Here is an 11,362-nt window from a genome sequence, read left to right as displayed (position 1 = left end):
GCGCCTAAATTTTGTCAACGATACCCTATGGCGATTGCCATCCAAGATCAAGTCTCGCAGCAGGGTATTTAATTGTCTGAACCAGGTATGTATATTGGCAAGTTTGTGAAAAAGTATAGAATTTTTGGTAACGTCTTCTTGGAGATCGCTATCCAGGCCATAATGGGTAGTTTAAATGACTGCCAAAAGGGTACACAAAATTTCAGAGAATACAAGGTTACCGTCTTGTAGATCTTCTTTAGCATGGAATATCAGTATTCTTAAGGAAATTGGAGACCATGTCCGACCTAATGGCAATTCTGGAGGCTTCGCCAGCCCCCGGTAAAAGGGGAAATAGATGGGTTTTGGATTTATTAACCCGTAGGCCAGATACTAATTCAAAGTTTCTTTACTGTTACATGGCTTTAGGGGATGCCCACCGTCCCGTCTCTGAAATAAAGGAGTAGATCGTCGGCATATAATGAAATAATATGTGAGAGAAGTCTAATGCTAATACCTTACTAAGGATTTTGAAGTCTAAGTTTAGCATGGAGAGGGGCCGAACCTCCGTTACTTTGGTTCCTTGCTTTTTACTTTTAGGCATCTATCGTAGTTTCTGAGAAGGCGCCTAATCAACAGAATTCTGGATATATTTTTTTGAGACGTGGAGCCAGGGTCCTGATATATGCCACATAAAATTCGGTTAGGCGGCATTATGGGCCTGGCGTTTTACCTGTCGCCATCCCCTTAACAGCTGTGGGGATTTCTTGGGTAGTGACAGGAGCGCCTAACGCCTTACAATGCTCACACATTGGCATACCTTAGATAACCCATATACTAAGTATGGATTCTGTTCAAAGTCCTGAAAGAATTCTGGGAGGTCTCTGGGCTACGCATAAACTGCAACAAGTCAAAACTATTTCCCATGGGAAGGTTTAGAGGCCAGAGTATAGCAGATCTACCAAAGATGGATACACCTTTGATAACAGGTGACTTTAGGTACCTGGGCGTCCGTATTACAATAGATGAGGCCTGCCATAGACTGAATAATGGAGAAGTGATAAATGGTCTTCAAGCCTCTGTGACATTTTGGAATACAATCTTGCTTTCAGTAATGGGGCGAGTGCCACCTGCACTGTGAAAACACAGAGTGGCTGTAAAGAAGCCTCTCTTTTTTTCCCACCTAATGCGCAGCCCCCAGGGCTGGGGGCAGCGCATTCATCATAATAAGGGCACATTTTAAAAGGTAAGCCAGGTGCAAACAATGAAAATGTGCCCTGTATGTAATGTAGCCCCTGATGTACATGTATTGCTACGCTCCTGCAATGACAACCTGGAGGGGAGAAACGCACGATATGTATCTGAAGGGGGACAAGATAGAATGGTTTGGTTGATTACACTGGCAAGGAAAATGCAAAGAAGAGACACCAGTAACATATATTGTTCTCACACCGAGACCATGGGTGACAAGTGAAACATTGAGACCTCAGGAAGTTGAAACTTATGTAGCACACCTCTGCACCGTCATTGGTATAGCTATGCTAGGATATGCTGAGACAACGTGAAGGGAAAATTCATGAACTCTGATCAAGTTTATAGTTTTTGCATTGGAACATTTTCTTGCTTGCATGCACTTTGACAGAAATCTAATTTTAAAAAAGGGAGATACTGCGTTCAATGACAAATCTACGAAAAACACTTTTTTTCTTCTTCCTGTGCAACTTCCGTTCAACATCTTCTGCAAGATAGGGCCTTCTAGACATGAAATTGGTGGATATTATCCAAATACAATAAGTCATACTTTTACAAATCAACAGCTGCAGCATGCTTTAGCACAATGCAACTATCTGGTATTATAGTATACAGATTGCTGGAGTTAAAATATTTACAGAAAATGATACACGAAAGAATACAGGAGAGGCTAGAAAGCTGCTTGGAGTGTGCACATTGAGTGAGAGAAGGAGGTCCTGGTACACCTATGCGCAGGAAAAGGGAACTGATCAGGGTGTAAATCAGTAAAAACAAGACAGCCCGATAGGACAATTTTTACCCATTTGTGGTCCTGGCCACCCACTACATTGATAAACAACGCTGAGAAGCAGTTTTATGGTCCACCCCCAAGTAGAAAAGTAGCCATGGGTTGGCAACAGAAAAGGGTCAGTAAACATGAATACATGAGCACTACCTAGATGGTTTTCGCTCCTCTGTTTACAATGAAAAAATCTTTACTTTCTACAGATAGCATGTACTATTCCCATATAAAAGGTAGTAGCAGCGATATTTTAGCAAAAAGCAATAGCCCAATTTTAGTAGATGTTATTATCCGTACAAAAGCTGATTTCATTATCAGAACATTCCTAAATAAATGGTAACATAATTTTACACAAACCAGATATATTGCAGGGACACCACTTCTTCGCACTCCAAGTATTAAAGGCTGTTTCAAACATAAATGGATAAAACCTCAGAGAATATATATATATATATATATATATATATATATCACAACATGTGTAATACCATATCTGTCTTTATTGGACAATTATTATTCAAGTGTTTAATAATGTCTTGAGAAGTTCAGGAATTATTTGTAAGCTGTTGGAGGACATTGCCCGCAATGAATAGTTAATGGTCTTATATTACCTCCTTGTATTCAATCGTAGCCTCATCATGGAAGATGTTTCACACAACAAATGTCCTGTGGCATTCGAGGTACCTTGAAATTGTTCCCCACTTGTGGATAATACTGCGGTACTGGAAGCTCATCGTGAAACGGCATCATATATTCTTGAAACTTAAAAGGTTTCCATATTCTTGCAGCATATAATTGGAAAGTATATGTACCCCCAACAAATTTTCCATCATATTTTGACATCTCCAACTGATGCCACACTTCAACATATTGTCACATAGTATAGCTAGCCCAAACCAGGTTCTGTGACATTCCTACTCTAAGAGCTAAATCACAACTGTTTTATGATTTTAAATGGCATGCTGAAATTCTTACTGGTTCTCCCGGTGTAATACTACAGAAAATACTTCACTCAAAATGTGTTACATGACGTCTATGCACTGTTATGGATCATTACTGGGAAACTCTCACTCCACCTCATCTGACACTTAACAGCATTTAGCCATTCTTAGATCACCAAAGTACCAGGGTTGGACTAGGGAAGAAAATATGCATGGGCAACTAAATAAAATAGGTCCCCATTAGCAAATCAGATAGCTAAAAAAGTGCCCCATATTTGCAGACAGAAAAGTTTTGAACTTGTAAAGATGTACTGTATAGTTGTTTTGCAAGGCATAGGAGACTGCATGCATTGGTGCTTGCTGTAGGCAATGTTTGTGTTAATATCAGGGAAATCAACAATAAACACCAGCTCACCAGACAATAAAACAGGACCACAAACCTTAAATACCAGCCCACACACTGACCTATCAGTCACTGCGCGATTGCCCCATTGGTCAGTCTGACCAAGCAAGATACGCACAATTACCACATAGCTTCTAAACAATATTTCAGACAATGTGCTACAGTTAACATGATAAACAGTTTTGCGCAAGGCAACAAAACGTTTGGCCCATTATGGAAATATTTAAGAGGATTTGTTTTGCCAAAGACATTTTTCACACCATCATATCACTGAATCCCTGTGGGGTAACTTAAGAGAATCTTCACACAGTACATCAATTATGAACTGCTACCGTTCCGTAACTACTCAGTTATGTGGGTCAGATGGTGAAATAATCTCTCATTGGTCATGAGAAATATGGCCTATCTTCTCAACTTTAAAGGTAAAGCAAAAACATTTATAATTTTGGAGATACATTTCCTCTTGGTATGCTTCTTTGTTCAAGATGCCTGGAAACTAAGATTTTGGCAGATTACAAATGAGCAATCCCATAAAAATAAAAAAATATACGGAATCCTTTTTCATTAAAGTTAGATTTTACTCGTACAACTTATGTTCAACCCGAACCTAATAGACATCATTTCGGCAGTACTTATCCGTGTCCCCAATGCATACTGTAGTCAACAGTAAAGAGAAACTGCTCACTGTACATTAAATACTATTTATTGAGCAGTTATCACCATATAACATCGGACTTCAAACCGGGTGGAAAGTTATGAGGGCACTTGTGGCTGCGAAATTTCAGGAGGTTTCTCAAATAGAGAACAATATTTTTGTTCCACAACTTGATCGTCTATCCAGAATTGTGCTTCCAACATGGAATTATCTTTTTACACACAAGGTTCTCGATATTACTGGGCGTATAGAAAGATGTGAGACGGAACATGGGTTCAACACAGCACATTTTTATGTTCACTGTACAAGCGGATGTAGCTGGCACAGAATTATGGGTGAGGGTAGCCATCTAGTATAGTGCTTAGCAATCTTTTTAGAACCACGACCCAATTGTTAGAAACACAAACTTTTGCGACCCACCTAGCATTAATGGACAGTAGGTGGACATTTTTTAATATAACTTAAGCATCGTATGGTAGCGCACTGTCATTTACAGACAGAACATTTTACATTGAAATAGCAACTAACTTTGCACCAAAATACAGTGTTACTGATAAAACTATATTGCACAAAAATGATAATGTGTGGGACTTGGTTTTCAGTGAATATTTACCATTTGTGGATCACCAAGTGGCTTGATTGTTTTGATCCTATTATTATCTTTTTCTATCACTCTTCAGAATTACAAAAAATGTGCCTCATTTTCGCTTTTCTAGCAGCTGAGTGTGTACAGTTCATTTACAAGTATCTACATTTTTTATGATGTTACATAAATGACGTCCTACAGCCCCTCCTGTCACACGCCCTGTATCCAAACAAGAATGTCACATAATTCACTTTACTTTGTTTCTCAGACTGCAAAAGTGCGAGGAGTTTGTAAACACCAGATCACCATGTTAAAATTATAAGCAGCAATTTGTCGGGAAGAAATAGTCTTACATTTGACCTCTGCCTTTGAAGCGCAGCAAATGTGACAAGATAAATATAGTTTAAAGGTGCCATTATTTATTGCTTGGATTTTTGTGACCAACTAAACATTGGCGGCCCACAGTTTGGGGAAGACTGATCTAGTAGAATCCACACCTCCCACAGAACATAGTCACACTAGGCAGGGTGAGAAGAGCAGTCAAGGCAGATCAGTGACTATGCTTTCTGATGCTTTTCATACAATGAAGTATGCAGGGGATTGTTCTTCGGCTCCAAAATAAAATGTGTTACAATGCTCTACCTGAACCTAGGACTGCTGCTAGGCTGCTGCTTCAACTGACGTAACTGAATAACTTTCATTAGCCTGGGCGTAACAAAGGAAATTGAATTCATTATTATATGTTATGTTTTCCAGAATTGTAGTTTCTGCCCCCGGCATTGTATTGAGCGGTCTTAATGTACTATTAAACACTAGGCCCAGTGATTTAAACACATCCCAGCAACAGCAGTGTATAAACAATTCCTACCATACAGTGCACAATAGACCGTTCCTACAGTGTATAAGTGCTCAAGCTGCACATCAGATACAGTACTCCTGCAGTACAGTTATCCACTTTAATACGCAGACACCACTAGTAGTATATCGTTGCACTAGAAAACGAACAAGGACAGATAAGACACTCTAATTCTGTCAGCACCCAGCATTGGATCAATAAACAAAGATAAATCTTGTACAGAATTTGTTCTATGGTACAGTCTTATTACAGTTACAGCAGCCCTTAATTATGTGCGTCTGTATTGCTCTTCTCCACCTGACAATGTGCAAATAGGGAGTACCACACACAATCTGCACATAGGAAACACACTTGCCTTATTCGCCTACTCGTCACTACTAAAGAACTTAATTCAGTCTTGGATACAATTTTCTGCATCAATGTCTCCTGTGTGAAGGAACTCTTGTCACTAGCTGCTAAATATCACTGTACAGCTAGATTCTGCTTGTGGATCTGTCTGACGGACGGCTCTTTCTTCAAGCACAGCTTCTGCCCAGTTGGTCACGACAGATCTTTTATGTAGGGGCAGGATATCTCCAGCCTGTAGCCGTGACTGTTTGATCTCCATCCGGGAGGAGACTTTGCCATGTGGGTTTCACTGGCTTCTGGATCTCCGGCATCAGAATCTGCATTCCTTTGCCCAACAGGTACACTTGTTTCCTGGTCTCTGCTTGATCAGCCCCATCAGAGAACAAGAAGGCAGCGTCAAGCAAGAGGAAGATCCTTCTTGGAGCATTTCTCGGTTGGTGTCTCCGCCACCGGACTGTAGAGCTCCTTAGAAGACTCCAATTGGTCCTTCAGGTCTCTACCTTGCATCGATTGACGTTTATATCTAAACATCACATAAAACGATGCTCCCAGGAATACAACTGCCAGGAATGTGAAGTATGCAAAGTATACATAAAACTAGAAGGGAAAAAAAAAACACAATTAGGTACCTTCCCACTATTTTCAGTTTAAACAAAAGCTTGTCAACAGCCACAAATTGTATAGCAGTGATGCCAATTCATGCCAAAATGAGCACTGCAGCGGCTCCAAGATTTAGCAATACAATTTAGTCCTCTTCTAAAGCACCACCACTGGTCAAGTAGAGAGAGACACTGTAAAAAGAAAACGTCCTGCCTGAGAAAAGCATGGGGTGAGGAGGAGTGTTTCACTCAATTGGGATTGTGTTCTTGAGGGAGTAGGCAGCCTCTCTGTTTGACAAGCCATAAAAAGGCCTACATTTACATAATAATCTGGCATTAAACCTGCCACTATCCGGTGCACCTTAGTTTCTTTCCCACAGAAAACCACTCTAATTACTTTAATGCACGTCAAAACCGAGAGCGTCAATAATTAATCTTGAACACAGGTTCTTTGAAGGTCAGAAGGTGGATCTACGAGATGACCTAGACAGGGGAGTTGAGACAAAAGATGGTGTGGGAAGGGGGTCATGGGGAAAGGCAGGGAGAATGAAATGAGGTAACGGGGAGTGAACATGGGTGTGTAGTGAGTGCTTATTCCTAAAATAAATAATTTCATTAAACGCCGCACTCTCCAGTCTCTTCTGCTTCCTCAGACGTTCAGGAAAGGTTACATTTCAGCAACTGTTAAAGAAGCTAGCCTCTTTTAAAATGAAAGAGTGCGGGGAAACAAAAGTCCTGTCGCAGCAATTGAGTGGGTGGGGTGTGTGGGGGTGTGTATATATATATATATATATATATATATATATATATATATATATATGTGGTCCTGTATCCTAGCTTCTTTAGAGGTGGGGACTTGTAGTCAGATAAGATCAACGTTTTAAAGATTCATGAAGAGCTCTGTCAGAAGATCTCAATTCTTGACCTAAGAGTCTGTATCAATCCGCTGCTTAGGTGGGTGGGTGGAAATAGTGGTGTTTGAGCTCTTGATCCTGGGGGGGGGGGGAGAACACATTGTGTCTGTGTGATCTAGGATGCAATGACCGTACAAAATGAAGCCACAATTCTGACTTCTATTTAATCAGTCCAAATTAGATCATTACAACAATGCCCATGCACCTGTACCCTCACCACTAGTATAGTGCACCCAGCTAGAGGGGTGGCTGACCAATGCCAGAGCAATGGGTTGTAGGCATGGTACACGGGGATGTGTGTCATGTCGACTCTTCATTTGCCATTGCAGGCTGCGTGTGTTGGTGCAGAAGTGTGTGTGTTGGTGCAGAAGTGTGTGTGTTGGTGCAGAAGTGTGTGTGTGTTGGTGCAGAAGTGTGTGTGTGTGTTGGTGCGTGTGTGTGTTGGTGCGTGTGTGTGTTGGTGCGTGTGTGTGTTGGTGCGTGTGTGTGTTGGTGCGTGTGTGTGTTGGTGCGTGTGTGTGTGTTGGTGCGTGTGTGTGTGTTGGTGCTGGTGCGTGTGTTGGTGCTGGTGCGTGTGTGTGTGTTGGTGTGTGTGTGTGTTGGTGCGTGTGTGTGTTGGTGCGTGTGTGTGTTGGTGCGTGTGTGTTGGTGCGTGTGTGTGTTGGTGCGTGTGTGTGTTGGTGTGTGTGTTGGTGCGTGTGTGTTGGTGCGTGTGTGTTGGTGCGTGTGTGTTGGTGCGTGTGTGTTGGTGCGTGTGTGTGTGCTGGTGCGTGTGTTGGTGCGTGTGTGTGTGTGCTGGTGCGTGTGTGTGTGTTGGTGCATGTGTGTGTGTGTGTGTGTTGGTGCGTGTGTGTGTGTGTTGGTGCGTGTGTGTGTGTTGGTGCGTGTTGGTGTGCATGTGTGCGCATGTGTGTGTGTGTGTGTGTAAAGATACAAGGCCTCTAAGGGTGGCACAATAAGTGCTGCAGCCCTTAGAGGTCTTCCCTGGCCACATTGCCCTTGGTACCCATGGTACCTTTTACAAGAGACTGACCTGTGGCCAAAAAGTGCCAATTGGGCTGGTCTTAATGCAGTTTTAGGGAAAGACCTAGGCCCTGGGCACCTGTTTGGTAGGAACCTAGGGCACATTCAGTCAAAGTACATCAGCAGTTTGGCAATGAGTGGAGGCAACCATGCAAAAAGAAGGCACTTTCTTACACATGCCCCCCTCCCCTCAAAGGAACGAGGATGAGACTAACATTTCCCTAGAGAGTCTTCATTATCTAAGTGGAAGAACCTGGAAAGTCCATCTGCAATGGCATGGGCAGTCTCAGGTCTGTGTTTCACTATAAAGTCCATTCCCTGTAGGGAGATGGACCACCTGAAAAGTTTAGGATTTTCACCTTTCGTTTGTATTAGCCATTTGAGAGGTCTGTGCTCAGTCTAAACTAGGAAGTGAGTACCAAACAAGTATGGTCTCAGCTTTTTCTGGGACGAACCCACAGCATAGGCCTCCCTCACAACAGCACTCAAACGCTGCTCCCTGGGGAGTAACCTCCTGCCTATCAAAGCAACAGGTTGGTCTTGGCCTTCATCATTGGTCTGGAATAGGACCGCTTCTATACCTAGATCAAAGGTATCAATCTGCACAATGAACTGTTGGTATAGTCTGGAGAATTGGTGCCGAGCACATTGCCTCTTTCAGGGTGTCAATAGCCTTTTAACAGCTAACTGTTAAGTTAAACGTTTTGGGCATCTTCTTGGGAGTGAGTTCTGTAAGGGGAGTCAAAATGGACGAATATCCCTTCACAAACCTCCTGTAGTACCCAGTCATGCCAAGAAATGCCCTGACTTGTGTCTGGGTTGTTGGAGATACCCAGTCCAGGATGGCCTGGATCTTGGGCTGTAAGAGTTGCACTTGGCCACCAACAAGGTGGCCCAAGTATACCACTGCTACCTGCCCTATCTGGCATTTGGATGCCTGGATAGTTAGGCCTGCAGTTCCCAGGGCGTTAAATACCTTCCCTGAGGTGTATCAGGCGATCCAGCCAGGTGGAGCTAAAGACAGCAATATCATCAAGATATGCTGCACTAGAGGCTTCTAATCCAGCAAGGACTTGATTAACCAACCTTTGGAAGGTGCATTCTTTAAACCAAACGGTATAACCGTAAACTGATAGTGCCCATCAGGTGTGGAGAATGCAGTCTTTTCTTTTGCTCCTGGTGCCATTCCAATCTGCCAGTACCCTGCATTTAAGTCAAAGGTACTTAGTAAGTTGGCTGCATCCAATTTATCTATCAATTCATCAGCTCTTGGGATAGGGTGAGCATCTGTCTTGGTGACAGAGTTGAGCGCTCAATGGTCCACACAGAACCTCATTTCTCTTTCCACCCTGTGGATATAGTTCAGGAACTAGAACCATTGGGCTGGCCCAGGGGCTCTCAGAGGGTTCAATAACACATCGTCATAATGACAAATGATTACTGCTACCCATCAGTCTTAAAATTAAGCACTGAATTCATACCCTTTACTCAACAACTAATGAAGCATGTTTTGGGGTCATTTAATTTGAAATAAAAGCAAAGAAATTAAATATGTAAATGAGGACAGTCAAATCTCACCTGACTAAAAGCAAATTCAGTTGATCTCCAAGAATGCATTGAAAGGTTACTGATCCAAGTTTCCCATTAGGAATATATTTATGAAATTCATACCCACTGAAAATATACCCCTAACTGTGTACTTCCAGAGAAGTGTACAATGAGAATTTTTTTTTAAATGCTTGCCTAATTGCACTTTTCTAATATATTGCAAAATTAATACAAGCTGGGCACCTAACGCAGGAGTTTACAGCTGCAATATACCGCTTTTAAAATCTGGAGCCAATTGCCAGAGTAATTTCTGAGCAATTCCGGTTGGGCGCCACCAATCTAGTGAATCTATGTAAAATTCTTACACGTTTCTTCACTCCAAAGTTTCAAACTCACATTGGATGCACACTGCACACTATTATTGTACCCGGAGTCACTGTAATTAAAGTGTGTGCAATGTATACCTTTGATTTTGAGTGAAATGTAATTGTGCTCCCAAGAATGCAACCTTTCATGAAAGACCGTTTTGTGCATAAGTTCAAAGGGTAAATCCATTGTTTAGAGGACAAAATTCAACTTCCATGGCAGAGATGGCCTTCTAATGGAGGAATCTTTTTTCTACTGCATTCTATGAAATCCTATATACTAGACACACCTTTCAGGGCGCCATGGGGCACACAAAGGTCATTGGGCCCAAACATGAGGGTTGAGGCCTTTCACTCCTAATGTCCCAGGGCCCAAATTACTATGGATCCTGAGTAACTGGGCCAAGTACCCCTACTGGACTTGACTCTCAGGGTTGTGTGGTCTGAGCGGTCTCAGGCTGCATTGGCAGAAAGTGTGGCTACAGCATAGAGAAAATGGGCTCACAACTCAACACAAACTCAGCAACAAGTAATTGTTCTGCCTAATTATCATTTTCATGAAAAAAAACTATTTTATGTTCTACTGCTAGCCATATAAGGAAAAATATGACTTTCACAAACAACTACACAATCCACCCCCCTTTAGGGCGGGGCTCTAATGTATCTTTGGCAATTACCTGAGCCACGTCCTCCTCGTAATAGTGGTTATTCACCATTCACTACTAAGAAAAGCCAGAGTATACCCCAGTAGCAGTCAGAGTCTGGGGAGTTCATTTTGACTTGCTGTTCAAGTCAACAGTGCTCAAGTGCTGCAGCGCTACTAGCAGCAAGTTCCCCCAAGACTGACAGGCCTGAAACCAGTCTTGAACGCATGGGCAGGTCTGAAGTTTTCGGAGTTCCGCATGGGCAGGTCTGAAGTTTTCGGAGTTCCCGAGTGCGCTACATCTGCGAGAGGCTGCAGCCAAGTTCAGCTAATTCAGCCACACACGGGCCAGGCGGCTGTACTAAGCGGGTGCACTCACTAACTTGCAACCGCACTCCTAAGCAATCAAAGGAGTTCTACAACTCCTCCTGTAAGGTGTTTGTTCAGCTCCCGATGTGGAGGTACCCACA

At 42.5% G+C, this 11,362-nt stretch overlaps 1 protein-coding gene across 3 annotated transcripts in view; it reads right to left on the bottom strand.

Annotated features, from left to right (window-relative positions):
* Positions 1-2,493: 2,493 nt before the first annotated feature.
* The window catches only part of SLC19A1 (solute carrier family 19 member 1), a 145,682-nt gene continuing 136,813 nt past the window's right edge, over positions 2,494-11,362 (bottom strand). For all 3 annotated transcript variants that reach the window (XM_085645178.1, XM_085645177.1, XM_085645179.1), the window contains exon 6: positions 2,494-6,397. In XM_085645178.1, the coding sequence (XP_085501304.1) occupies positions 6,197-6,397 (201 nt within the window). In that variant the 3' untranslated portion in view covers positions 2,494-6,196. The remainder of the gene's footprint in view (positions 6,398-11,362) is intronic.

The sequence above is a fragment of the Triturus cristatus genome, chromosome 3_1, assembly GCF_964204655.1.
Source record: "Triturus cristatus chromosome 3_1, aTriCri1.1, whole genome shotgun sequence".
Classification (NCBI taxonomy): domain Eukaryota; kingdom Metazoa; phylum Chordata; class Amphibia; order Caudata; family Salamandridae; genus Triturus; species Triturus cristatus.
Note: the sequence above shows the minus strand (reverse complement) of the source record. Positions and strands in the feature narration are given on the sequence as shown.